Source organism: Adiantum capillus-veneris, chromosome 11 (genome assembly GCF_014529385.1).
Source record: "Adiantum capillus-veneris isolate H3 chromosome 11, ASM1452938v2, whole genome shotgun sequence".
NCBI classification, from domain to species: Eukaryota; Viridiplantae; Streptophyta; class Polypodiopsida; order Polypodiales; family Pteridaceae; genus Adiantum; species Adiantum capillus-veneris.
The window spans coordinates 101,491,806-101,506,512 of NC_140941.1; the positions used below are offsets into that span (position 1 = coordinate 101,491,806).

Here is a 14,707-nt window from a genome sequence, read left to right on the forward strand (position 1 = left end):
TCACAAACTTCGACCTTTGACGAGACAGTTGACTGTCAAATAGTCTTGCAAGCGACACCAGGAAACGGCTTCAACACGACAAGTCATCTTCTCCTTCGCCTATTTCATCGTCATCAACCTCACAGTGTATCGGTAGAAGGAAACGCTCAGAGAAGATGCAAGAGTCTCTTGAGGAAACCCAGGCCATAGTTGCTGAGGCAAAGGCAAGCCTTCCTGTTATCCTGTACAGTAAAATCCAGCGTTATGTATTTATTGATCAAGCAATGGCTCTGCTAAAACTCTAGGATCTTCGAGTTGTATTGCAAGCCACAAGGATTGCTTTTGATGCAAACATCATCAAGCAAGTTCTTGACTCCTTCGACGTTGAGAATGGCAATGCCATGGTAAATAGTAGGAAGGTGTCAGTGACACCAGAAGCCATAGCATTTTCATTCTGGATGCCCAATGAGCCTAAACCTTCTGTGGCGACTACGCAGCAAATCAGTATAGCTCTAAAGGAGGATGAAACGGCTAGACGGAAGCGCAAGGAAAGTGCTCAAGGAGTTCCAGTAGCCGGACTGGAAGCCTCCACTACTTACAGGTTTGTAGCCAAAGCAGTAAGCCTTAAGAACAACCCAACGTATGTATCTGAAAAATTGTTTTCTATGCTGTTGGCCAAGATACTGGATCCACAAGTCCATATCAACCTTTGTCAAATTCTCTCGCATAATGTACTCCAACAGACTGCCAAGCTAAAATCTCAAACCGATTTCAAGGCCTGGTATGTTTGGCAATTCCTGTATTGGGCTACTACTGCAGATGTTAATGAGCAGGTAAAGCAGGCTTGGAGTGAAAAGCCAATTTCTAAACCAAATAACATTGAACTGTCCTCAGACGACGAGGAAACAAACAGTCAAACCATTTCAGTCGACCTAAAAAGGAAAGCAATTGCAGAAGAAGCTGGCAGTTCAAAGAAGCCAAAAATTACACTGACAAAAAGCAGTGAATTTTTGAAGCAAATAGAAAGCCAGGTCAAGGCAGTAACCACTGAGAAAGCTGTAGTGAGTCAGACTGAGCAGCAATCTTCTCAAAAGACTGTGCCTGACCAGTTAGTTGTAAAGAATACAGTTGCTACTGGGTCTGGGAAAGATCATGCCAAGCCAGTCACTGTGGAGCAGATAGCCGACCAGTCAGGAGACAAAGGCAAGAGTCAATTGGACAAAGGGAAAGGTCCAGCGTTCTCGACTTTTCCTAGTGGAGTTGCTACAAATACTGAGAACCTTCTGCAACTGGTAAAACAGGATAAGTTGCAACAAATGCAGACTCAGCAATTGAAAGGGCATCTTCTGCTTAGCAAAGCTGATTATGCAACTCTACCCTATGTGGCTCTAGTGGCAATATATGACCCTATTGATTCTGATCCAACCACAATCAAAGACAGATGTTCAGTCCGTATATAGTCTTCTTGGAATACCATTGTCAGTTGTATGGGACAACTGATGGAGGCTGCTGGATCAGAAGAAGAAGTCAAAAAGCTCAAATCTGACTTGGCATAAGCACAGCATCAGATTGAAACGCTCCAGAAAGCCCAGGAAGTGTAGAACATACAACACAGGGTACTGGAAGCTCAATCAGAAAGGACTAATGAGTTGTTAAACAAAAAGATAGCTAAGGCTGAATCTAAAATCATGATCATCAAGAGTCAAAGGAATGAAGCACTTAGAGCTGCCGAGCGAGCTGAAACAATGCTCAAGATGAAGCGGGCAGAATTCAGAAAACTGCTACTGCACCATACAGCTCTGAAGGCTTCTCTGACTGAAAGACACATCTACAATAGCTTGTCTAAAATTTTAAATCCATCAGGCAATGCTGTTTTCAATCTAGAGAATTTGAAGTCCTTGATGGAAAGTATGCAGACCGATTTGCAGGACAAGGTGGGTGAGTTCAATAATGCTCTGATGAACCAAGCTATAATGGATTATATTGAGCAGCAGACTTCTCCGGATGAAGAAGAAGAATACGAAGAAGATGAAGATGATCAGGAGGAGGATGATCAAGAAGTTGGGCATACAAAGGATGATGATGATGCCCCACCACCATCTCCACCTCTAGGACCTGGTACTGGTGGAACAGGGCCAAATGAAGGAGGCCATTCATCACAGCCAGACCAGCCAGATCAGAATGAGGGCTAGCAAGAAGGACAGGACAAAGAGCACCAGTCGGGTGACCAGCAGACTGAAGAGCAACAGCCTAGTCCCACTGGGAATCAACCAACTAATGAGTCCCATCTCAGCAGAGATGCTAAAGGGAAAATGAAAGTACAGGATGAGGGACCAGTTGCTGATCATCAGCATTCATTGCAGCTCATTACCCTGAATAGGCAACTGAGACATCAACAGGCCTCCATCACCAGACAGTATCTGGAGGATGATGATCTCCTTACTGACTTGGAAAGATTTCAAAGGCTATATGTGGGAGCCAGGGAAATGGTAGAACATTGGAAATCAGCAGCTTTCCATGATAAAGAAGCTTGCCGACTACCTGCACATCCCAGTACAGTCCAGCTACTGGAAAGAGTTCCTGAATGGATACTCAATGCTGATGAGAGAGTGGTAAACCCACACTGGCAAAGGCAGTCTACTACAGATTGTCGCTCCCTAGCCCTGGAACTGGAACTTCTGCTGGGTAACAAACCAACTTACCGCTGTATGAAGGATGTTAGGATACAACTCAAGGAAGCTTTGGTACAAATGCAAACTGCCATAGGTGTTTTGGATCAGAGAGTCAAAGCCATTCTTGAGGACCAAACAACCACTAGCAGAGGACCTCAGACACGAATGTCAGTCGGAGCACATGCAACTGCTCTCCGGACACTGTTCCAGCTAGTGAGAATCACTAGAAAGATGATGCGGCAAGAGAACCAAGCTGTTATCAATTTCTTAGAATTTGTGCTTGATTCTCCAGTTCTCTTCTCTTGCTGTTCTTGCAAGAGAAACCGAGCTGCCAAGATTCTTTCCAGCGTTGTATCCTCAACATCAAGAACCAGTTGATCGTCTCACATACTTCAAAATTACTGATGAGCTTCAGGATTGGTATGAGCGGTCAACTGTGGAATGGAAGACTTGGCAGACGTTGTTCAATGACGCTCTCCAAATCAATGACATTCAGGCACTAAAAGAGGAGATGCAAAGGATCCAGCTGTGTATGGGCCAGTGGAAGATTCAAGTCAGAGGACTGACCAGGATTACTAATCAGTTTGCTACAACTTACGGTTGAATCTTCCAAATTACCAGAAAAAGACATTGCAGCAAAGCCGGGTCTAGCACCACAGTACAGGGAGATGGATGAGATTCTTTTCGAAGCTCGAGTCAAAACTAATCAGCCTCTTCCAGAAAGATGGATCCATACTGCTTCGCATTGTCATAAGCTGGCCAGAACCAGACTGAGTAAGGGCAGGCATACACTCTATGATCCTGACACCAAAACTTATCATTCTCTCACACCTTATGAAGAAGAGATGACCACCGCCCGGCGGGATCAACTTGAGTAGGAGTCCATTTACCGACTGATTCAGAAGGAGAATGCTGGTACTGGGACTTCTCAGGCACCGTCCCGGTCAAAAGGCAAAGGCAAACGGAAGACGGCCCAATGGAAGGATACTGGGTGTGAGAAGTCACAATCTGATCGATCACCTGTCTCTGCCATGAGCACAAGTAGCAATCTAGATAGCAAAACCACCTCACCAACAACACCTGGAAACTGTCTACAAATATGGCCAAAAACACAATGTAAAACCTGTGAGACACACTCCAAAATAGAGCTCCCGCAATGTCAATACAAGCCTCGCATGCTCTAGTATCACACTGCAATCTGTGAGCTAATCACCAAGTCCACACTGTGCGGTATCGATGCATACACACGCACAAATCTCCCACCTGCAGAGAACACCGCACGCAAATGCTGAGTGCAACCTGCAATCTCTACCTAGATCGCATAAATGATACGCATAAAACTCCTGGGAAAATTTTGCCAGAGTTTCGACGCACAATGGCTATCAACACAAAATAACCATTGTCCTGCAAGCTCAATACAATGAGCAATCAATGCGCATCAAACTACACTCAACATACATCAACGGAGTGACCGCGCATAAGCAAACGCCAAAAGATTTGCAATCCGGAAACTTGATCAATGCGAAAACAATGCTCTCAAGAGAGCTCACCGGCACTTGGAAGTGCTCGTCAAAATGCATGTATAATGGGCATCAACCATGCGCCATAACCATATGCAAACCATCCGCAAAGACCATGAATCCAAGCACAAAATCACTGCCAAAGTATCCTGTGAAAACCAGTGAAAGAAGCTCCACCTGTGTGCTCCAAAAAACTGCGTCTCTCAAGAGACCGCCTCGATGGTGTGTAAACGCCTCCGTACTTCGTTGCCCAAGTGTACCAAAAAACCCTCAAACCACAAGCTTAACACAAGCTGCAATTGCATCTTCAGCTCAGAATTTATGCACTCAACTTCAAGCATCTCCCGTGCTTCAAAAAGTGCATCAAACTCGCACACAATGCGACAACGGAAAATCTTGAATTTCTGTATACAGTCAGTTTAAGCTGAATATCAGCAAAACGGTGAGGAATTTGCAAAAAGTTTCTTCTGCAAAGTTGTAGACCACATCGAAACGGATGGGCTACAAGGACAGAATTCTCAGATCTGCATTCTACAAGGAGAAAAACGAATCTGAAAACAGTGCTACTGCGTACACAGTTTTAGGGCAGCACCTTCACTTACACACAGTCTTCCACACTCCTTTCTGAGCTTCCACAAGAGCATACATCACGCTCAACTGAGCTCACAAGCTCCTCTCACCAAGGAAGCCGCAACTGCCTCCTCGACCAAGCTTGACCACACCAAGCTCCTAAGCTCCAAAGACAATGCTCCTCAAGCTAAAATCGCTCTCCGTGAAACTCCGCGATCGAACTCCACCATCGAGAGCGAGCAAGCTATCGCCTCGAAGCTCTCAAAGCCGTCGTGCTCTCCGCGGTCACCATACCTCTGATACCAATTGAAGGGGATCGGGGAGCACCACAGACGGAGTGCGAGAGAGAGAAGGAGATACACGACACACAGATATGGGTGGGGAGACTCAAAGAGTGAGCAGCCCCCTATACACTTATGCTATGTATAAGGTATACAAGTCAGTGGGCGCCCAGACTCTGGGCGGCCGGGCAAGGCATCGATACCGCACAGTGTGGGCTTGGTGATTAGCACCACAGACGGAGAGTGCGAGAGAGAGAAGGAGACACACGACACACAGATATGCGTGGGGAGACTCAAAGAGTGAGCAGCCCCCTATACAATTTATGCTATGTATAAGGTATACAAGTCAGTGGGCGCCCAGACTCTGGGCGGCCGGGCAAGGCACAGGCGCCTATACCCCAACAACCTCCCACTTAAAGGCGACTGTGCCTTTACGCAAGGGAGCCTAGTCTAAAGACTACAAAAGGCGAGAGAAAACCGCTCTCAACCGATGCCCACTGGCTGGCTGTGATCATATGCATCCGACTGTCCTGCTCTAGTGTAAGTCCATACACCACCAGACGTACCGCACACGTACTGCAAGTATGTACGCAATACCTGCATATCTCCCTCGTGCACTATGCCATCATCAGTCAACAAACGACTGACAACCCCAACTGCAAATGCTCCCACTGTAGCTGCGATATCCGGTCTCAAGATCAGCATCTTATACATGAGACCACCGAATGCCGATGCAATGCTAGCGGGCCCTGCTAGCTCTACCGAGCATGCATCAACATATATATCCCTGGCAATAGGCATCTCTGACTGACGAGGCGTGTCAGCCACATGCATCTCCTGACTGTCCGCAAAAGACGCATCAACCTGTCGTGCAACCTCAGAGCAAACCAGCTGCTCTAGATGTCTGCTGGAAGACATATCCTGCACAACTATATCCCCATGCTCACTGTCGAGCATAGAAAGGAATGATTGCATAATCGCTGACATCTCAGTCTCCTCTGCAATCATCCACTTCAAACATGACCACTCAATCTGATGTGACTCACTAGAGCTCTCACGCTCTAACTCCGTATGCATAGACTCTTGCACAATGTCCTCCTGTCGTGACTCACTAGAGCAAGACCGCTCTACCTGTCTATCCTGCATAGAAGTATCTCGCACAACTGACTCTCTGCTTTGCTCAGTCACTAGCAAAGCATGCATGTCTGACTCTGTCACCTCTCTGTGTGATTGCTCAAGTCGTGCCCTAACTGTGTGCACAACGAGCTCACTACTCTGCACTCCATGCAAAGTACCCTGCAACCCATGAGCAAAAGAGACTCGCCTGCTCTCTCGCTCTCTACCTGGCTGCATGATCACAGAGACAACACCGTCTCTCGCGTGATCCACATGCAATGGGTAACCTGTACCACTCCTGGCACCTCTCGCAATCACTAGCGAACCCAAATGCATCACAAAATCTTGCTCTCGTAGCGAAATCTGACATCCACAATCTCTAAGCTGACGAATCGAGATCAAACTCACTGTCAAATCTGGTCCATAGCGCACATGTCGTAACAAGTAAGATGCACCACTCGGTAATGACAGTCTCACATCTCTTGCACCTGCTGTCGCATGCACTGATCCATCGGTCAAACGTACACTGCCAAGCATCCCGCCAGAATAGCTACAAAACCATGCACGATGCGGCGTGACATGAAACATAGCATCTGCGTCTAGCAACCACTGCGAAGGGAGTGCACTATCCACATGTATAGCATCTCGTGCATAGCTCGAGGTCAAAGTGACATCCCCGTCACTAGTATACTCCGACAGGTCTACATGTGCCTCAACTGTCAAAGCAATTGAGTCCATGGCATCACTACATACATCTCTGAGACTGCCATGTCTCCTACGATGTCGCATACGACGAAAACAGCGTCGTCTAACGTGTCCAGAATGACCACAATACCAATATGTCACCTGTCGGCGTACTCGTGAATGTACATGCCTCACACGAGTCCGTGATGACTCATATCTATCATACATTTCATGTAATCTGCACCAAAGTGCTCTCGAAGTAGTCTCATACATAACAAGAGCATATACAGATTCCGCAAGGTGCAAAGAGAGTGTAGATAGTGCCATCTCCTCTAGCTCCTGCCACTGATCGTCAGACATGTTTGAAGGTCTACCTGCATCACCACTCAATGGTCGATGCAACCCTCGCTGTGTCAATGCATCAAGCATACAATCTCTCCATGCCGCAAAGTCTGACCCATCAAACACGCGCATCTGTGAGAGGTCACAATCTGATTGATCACCTGTCTCTACCATGAGCACAAGTAGCAAGCTAGATAGCAAAACCACCTCACCAACAACACCTGGAAATTGTCTACAAATATGGCCAGAAACGCAATGTAAAACCTGTGAGACACACTCCAAAATAGAGCTCCCGCAATGTCAATACAAGCCTCGCATGCTCTAGTATCACACTGCAATCTGTGAGCTAATCACCAAGCCCACACTATGCGGTATCGATGCATCCACACGTACAAATCTCCCATTGAAGGGGATCGGGGAGCACCACAGACGGAGAGTGAGAGAGAGAAGGAGACACACACGATGTGGGTGGGGAGACTCAAAGAGTGAGCAGCCCCCTATACACTTATGCTATGTATAAGGTATACAAGTCAGTGGCAGTGGCCGCCCAGACTCTGGGCAGCCGGGCAAGGCACAGGCGCCTATACCCCAACACTGGGTAGTTCCATCTAAGAATTCAGTGGCGACTTTTCTTCTCAGCAGGCAGGGAGAGATGACAGCTCCACCTTGTCCTTTTCCACTGCCTCTCGCAATCCCTGGTCCTTCTTAAACTCCTACTCGTAATCTTTGAATGGCCATTCTCTCAGCGGTCAAGCCGGCATCCCAACACCAGAACCAGACGATGGATTTATAAGTCTCACATCAGATTCAGACAGGGGAATTTTTTTTCAAAAATTTTGGAATCTTGCCAAAATTCAAGAAAGAAGGGAAGGATGTAGACGGCCAGATAGTCACTATGTGGGAACGTCTTCTTAGAATATGGGTAGCGAATTACTTAGTAATTACTACAGTAAACCCGAAGTGTATAAATAGGGCCCATTACATTGTTATCGGGTTGGCAATTGTTATCACTTGGGTTAGCGCTTTGGCTATAATTGTACTTGAGCATCATTGGCAGTATTGTCGGCTGTACTTTCTCTCTGTAATCATATTCGCTGTAATCTTGATCTGTAATCCTAATCATGGCATATATTTCAGTTATACTTACTTCTCGTCCAGTCTTCTGAATCTGAACCTTATTCCAGTACCTAAGTCTGATTCTTATTTCAGTATCCACATTCCAGTTTAGTCTCTGATTCCTGTTCAATCTGCTGGCTGAAATCTTCCCATACTAGTAGCTGAAATCTTTCAACACTGGAATTAGCTGTCTCAAGAGATCAACTCCAATTCCTTTTCCTTTCTCTAACCCTCAATCTTCCGCTCCAACCTCCCTCCTCTTGCTCTACACATCTGAATAGCGTTCTCACCAAACTTGGCCCATGCCACGGTGTGGCCTGCAGGGTCTTTCGTCGTAGCATGGAACCTCTCAAAAGCATACCCTCGAGAAAACTTCATTGTAATCTCTCCCCAAGATGGTGGTGCTTGATACACCTTGTGGAAGAGCGGCCTGCAGTCGTCTATGAAGCGAGGGTGCACGTGATTAAGATAAATCTTGGCACCTTTGTTGTGCTTAAGCCTGAACATTATTAACCACTAACCCTTTGGAAACATAACTTCATTTAAATCCTTTGGAAGCACCCCTAGTAGGCTTAGCCCATACTCCTCGTGTAGCTCCTCTGCTGTATGACAAAATTTTGTGAGCATGGGGTAATCTTCCATTCTATATTTCCCTACAAAGATGAAGTCAATTCACACATTCCAATAGTTAGAATGATTTTTTTACTACATACATATAGTATCAAATCTTGTAATATGCAAATTGGCATGTGCATTGCAAATCTCAAACATGCAGCTTGCACTAGGACACATGGAAGACCTTGTTTTGAAAATCAGCTACCCTAATTTCCCTAAACCCTAAAAAACTACATCATTTATTTATGTATTGACATACATATAAAACAATGATCAACTAATCTGCATTAGCACTAGACTTGTAATGAGCCACAAAAGTGGCTAAAGCCACAAAAATGGCTCACATCAGGATTCTAGTAAATGAAACATAACTTTCGTATATGACATCAGAATTTTATGAAACCTCTTAATTATGGGTGCAAGATATGAAAGAGGTTTTTGAATACACAATTTACATGAAAATCTCAAAAATTAAAAATTTTTACTTTTCTAAAATTAGTAAATTTTACATAAAATTGCACTTCAACACTTAACTTGGAGAGGTAAAAAATGTCGGCAGTCTTTGCATATGGGTTGAAAAAGCTTGGTACATTTATCACATACCTATTGAGGGATTTTTCAAAGAATTTTGTGCCTGCTTAACAATGATTTGATTTACTTTCAAAAGAAAATCTAAAAAATTTGTCCATCTGCACAAATTAGTTGTAGAAGATGGCAATGGAAAGACACCTTCAAACCTTCATTTAGCTATGTACTATTTTTTATCAACTCATATTGAGCGTTGGTCATAATTCCCTGAAACCATTTTCTATTTAGATAACTAACTTAGTGTTGAGAAATTTTTTACAAAAGTCTCAAAAAGCCACAAAAGTGGCTAATTTTTTACAGGACTAGTGTTAATAGCGCTGCATGCAAAAATGTTCAATATGCAGTTTTCATCACAACATGCACAACTCACCTCTGCTCTTTGATGTAGACCTGTCGTCGTCGGCAAGGGTAGAAGACCCTCCATGTTCAGATTGCGCGACTAAGAAACTCAACTTGCTTGCGTGAGTATTCAGCATCCTCACTTCCTCAGACGGCACAAATGGTGTGGTCTTGGTGCTACGAGGAGACATGAGCTTGGAGTTGCCCTTGGTAGGCTTGGCTGCTCTCTCAGGAGTGGACTTAGTAGCAGCAGCCCTCCGCGGGGACCTCATAGCAACCAGCAAAGGGGACACCAAGAAGAGATTGGGATGAGCACACAACACAACTCAATTGAATGGAAGCTTGTGATGTGACAATAGGAAGGCCAATCGGCATGTCAGTTCCAAGGCACAGAGGATAGCTCGTCTCATACGTGAGAGAGAACAATTTGAAGTGGATGTCCTTGCAATTGTTACACTACACACACACGTTTTCTGTCAAAAGTGGCTCATAATATAAAGTCGGGAGTTTTCCCCCCAAAAAATAAGAATATGACATCGTTTGTTTTATGGCCATAACAAAGCAGCACCAAACAACTGAATTCAAAACTGGTCTTTTTTTGTACCACCAATACGTACCTTCACCTATATAGCCTTCAAGGTCTGCTTCTTAAGCTCGTCAAATGCAACTGGAAAGAGTTCTTGAAACCTCTGAAGAGATTTCTATTGAAAAATAACACTAAAGACTCTACGCCCTGGCAGTGGGCTAAATGGAGACAATTGCGAGACTTGGGGAGCAAGGCAGTCTAGGGATTCTTAATCTTAACATTCATGCGAAGGCCTAGTGTGCTAAGTTTGTGGTTCCACTAACTAGGCAAAACCAGACGTGAGCTATTATGACCAGGGCTATGATGGACATCTCTAAATTATGCTAAAAAATTGACAGGTGGGCTCACTCACAAATGAAACTAGGCAATGGAGTCTGTGAGGGAGCCACCACATACCTAGCTAGGTACAATTGGGGGCAGCGGACCATGGGCTCCCCTGCCCTCAATCGGATAGGTATGTGGTGCCTCTCAAGGACAAGCTCATGATGTTATGCATTGTATGAAAAACACTGAAAAAGACTTGCGACGGTTGCTTTCTCGTGCTAACATACATACTTACATACTGGTACGACGTAAATAAAATGCAATAGACACGAATATTCCAAACCACCCGTACGCAAGGCACAATGCTACATCCTTCGCCTCGACTTCCCCTCCCATCTCTGATGCACTCCCCTTACCTTTACCTATCACATAATTCCTTGTGAGTTCTCTGTCGCATCCGCCTCTCTACTTTGTATTCTCTCCCCCACCAAAGAAATCAGAAGACTCTGCATGCCACACACACACACACACACACACACACAGAGTTGCTTCAACGTTACCCTCCCCTCCCTCATCTTCATATTGATCAAACCCTAGTTTAGCAGAGCAAAGGAGAAAGACAATGATTGATCACAAGCGCGCGAGAGAGCGAGAGAGAGAGAGAGAGAGAGAGAGAGAGAGAGAGAGAGAGAGAGAGAGCCGCCCCACACCCCTTGAGCGTACTGCAACAAACAACCACTTTAAAAGTTTCACTAACCTAACTTCTTTAGCTAATCCCTGAAAGAATCTACAATAGATTCTCTTAAAATATGTATTTTCAAAAATCGTGGGCACATACTCGTGCTATTGGGGCAGTTTATAAAGCCGCGAAACCAGCTCCTCGATCACAGGACCTTGCCTTCTCAGACGCGGCAGGCGCCTCCCATCAACAGACGGAAGCAACGATCCTCTATACAGGCCAGCTCCATTAATATGGACTCCATCTCCCACTCCGGTACTTCACCTCGTCTGCCGGCCGGTGATTTTTCTCTGTGTCCACCTCCCCTGCCTCCTCCTGGATTTCGTCTGCCTCCTGGATCTCGTCTGCCTCCTCCTCCAATATTGGGTGATTTTCCTCTGTGCCCGCCTCCCTTCCCTCCTCCTGGATTTCGTCTGCCTCCTGGATCTCGTCTGCCTCCTCCTCCAATATTGAGTGATTTTCCTCTGTGCCCGCCTCCCTTCCCTCCTCCTGTATTTCGCCCGCCTCGACCCCCTCCAATATTCCGTGTCTTTCCTCTGAGCCCACCTCCCCCGCCTCTTCCTGGATTTAGTCTGCCTCCTCCTCCAATGGCAAGGCCATCTAAAAGATTATGCTCCTCCATAGTCACCTCGAAGCAAAAAGCATCAGCTGGCTCCCTATCCTGGTTTGATTGCAATGTTGACGTGCTGCAGCACATCTTCAAGCGTTTGGGTCTCGCTGATGTGCTGCAGTGCCGACTCGTTTGCAAGTCGTGGCTTCTTTCTCTTGGAAAACATGACCGCATCCGGCGGGCACATTGTTGCCTTACCTCTGTATCAGACGTTGAGGATGAGGATGTCTTATGGCTTCGTCAGGAAGAAGCAGATATGCATGTTTGCCCAAGACTTGCTGATGCAGGCCCTTCTACACATTGCTGGAAAAGTAGGTTGAACATTGACTTGCCGGGGTGCTCGGGCTATACAGGATGCGTAGTGGTGGCATCAGCGCATGGTCTTCTGTGTTTGCAATTGCAACAGCAGTATGGATTGTCAACAACATTGGTTGTGTGCAATCCAGCAACAGGGGCTCACAAACTTTTGTCCAAGCCCACTGGTATAGAAACCATTGAATCTGTTGGCATGCACTACAATCTTGTCACAAAGAACTACATAATCTTTGTGATTGGCAACAACAGGGCATCCCGCGAGTCATACTTCCATGGCAACGGAGACCCCGTCAAGAAGCCATTCTATGTCTCACATGTGCAGATTTACAACTCACAGGTGGGCTCTTGGGAGAATCACTCTCATTTCATCACTGATACAAACGTGGAAAAGGGAAATGTGGCATGGTGGCAGGGACAGTTCTATCGTACCGTCAGCAAAGAGAATAAATCAATACACTTGCTTGCGTACGACATGACAAAAAGAAAATGGGTTGATTCAGAAGCGGAAGGTTTAACAAATTCTTTTCTCTGCAACCGGCCCCTCCTGTTTGCTTGGAGAGATCTTCTACTCTGCAAATTTGAAGGCCTATTCAGCGACAATGATATGTATTTCAAAGTAGTCAAGCAGGCGTCACCATTGTTGTCAGCTGGCAAAGATCAAATATTGTCATCAGGAGGTGAAAGAACAATATTGAGATGGCAAAGAGCATACTTCAAGACTCCATTGGAGCGGTTTGGAGACATGAAGAAGGCAACTTCCTTGCATGTTGCCACTCACTTGTCCCAACCCAACATCACTTGTCCCAACCCAACAATATGCTTAATGTGTGCATATATGATCCTTACTCCTTCACTCCAATGGAGACCCCAGTTACTTCATCATAGCGCGTCATTATCCGTAGCAAGCGTAAGAAAAATATGCCATGTTTCTCATTTTCCCCATGTCTCTCTGCAAATGTATGAGATTGGCTTGCTCCAAGATGCAATTCTTGCAATTAGGACAAGAGTGGAAGCTTGAGGACATGCCTTAAAGACTCTCAATACTCAGTGCTGAATAGGTTTCTCCTCTCTTCTCTATCAGAGTATTTCAGGCTAAACCCAACAAACCATCCGGCCTATCTCAGTTTTTAGGCTTTGTAGTCTAACACAAACCCCCATAGACTCAATACTAGCTTTTAAGCGATTGAAAGGACAATACACTATACATTATAGCTTTTTAGCATGAGTCTTAATGGTTTTTACTGCTTCAATTTAATTTTTGTATGGCTATTGGCATGATTGCATGTATCAGCCACATTGGGCTGATTAAGTAATACACATGTTGGAACTTTCTCCTCTTGGATCAAAGTATTGGTACCTATGGTTGTTAAACATTTTTCTAGTTGAGTCATTATATTTTCATTGTTAAATGAACTCTACTAGCTTAGCACAAACCTATATGTTTTGCATGTATTGTTTAATCTAGTGGATCATCAAAATCCAAATAAGTAGTTCTTCCTTTCAATAATAATGATTGTGCAGTTTCATAAGTTATGTTAGCCAATGTAATCAATCATTTTTCTCTTGATTTAATTTGGATACATGAAAACTCCACCCATTTAGATATTTGTGTTGGTGACTTTTTCCTTGGACATTAAAATTTTCTTTTCTGTAAGGTCCCTCCCTAAACCCTAGAGCCATTTAGAAACTTTTCAGCCTAGAAAATAATTTAGAAAAAGCAAAACCGACAAAGAAGTCATGCGGATAACGAGACTTTACTCCAGAATGAAAAGACAATGATATTTTGGATAAGAAATTACGTCGTCCCTATATTTTTCCAAAAAGATTAAGATTATTTTTATACTTCCTCGTGAAGATCCGTGTGGGAACTGATATAGATCGAGAACCAAGAGAAAAAGGGACTAACTTAATTGAAAGGTAAAGTTAAGAGATAAGAACTAAGAAGAAAATTGGGGTCCAATAGCATCCAATAGCATTTGAGAAGAGAAATTGGGGTCCAATAAGAATTGAGAAGAGAATTACACACACCTTTTTCCTATATAAACACCCCTTCTCTTTTGTATTTGGAGAGACACATATATTGTTAAGCTACTTGCATACTTGCGATGCTCAAAACTATGCTTAAGTAACTCAAGGTTTCCAATAAACCTTGATCTTGCTCTCTCCCTCTCTTGAAGGCCAAACCCTCAACTCTCCTCCTCTCTTGAAGGCCAAATCCTTGAGAGTTTTGTGAAGAAGCTCCTCTCTCCTTCCTCTTCACCATAAATCTCTTTCCTTCCTCCTTGAGCCTCACATCTCTTCAAGAAGGACTTTAACCCCACATCCCTCTTGCTTAGAGGAGGTAATCTTAATTTCTAATAGGTTTAATTAA

At 44.7% G+C, this 14,707-nt stretch overlaps 1 protein-coding gene across 1 annotated transcript in view; it reads left to right on the forward strand.

Annotated features, from left to right (window-relative positions):
• Window positions 1-13,411, forward strand: part of LOC147447739 (uncharacterized) — a 29,638-nt gene extending 16,227 nt beyond the window's left edge. Inside the window, exons 2-4 of the mRNA XM_086523667.1 lie at window positions 285-548; window positions 996-1,271; window positions 11,528-13,411. Coding sequence (XP_086379793.1) covers window positions 285-548; window positions 996-1,271; window positions 11,528-13,354 — 2,367 coding nt within the window. The 3' untranslated portion in view covers window positions 13,355-13,411. The remainder of the gene's footprint in view (window positions 1-284; window positions 549-995; window positions 1,272-11,527) is intronic.
• Window positions 13,412-14,707: the final 1,296 nt, after the last annotated feature.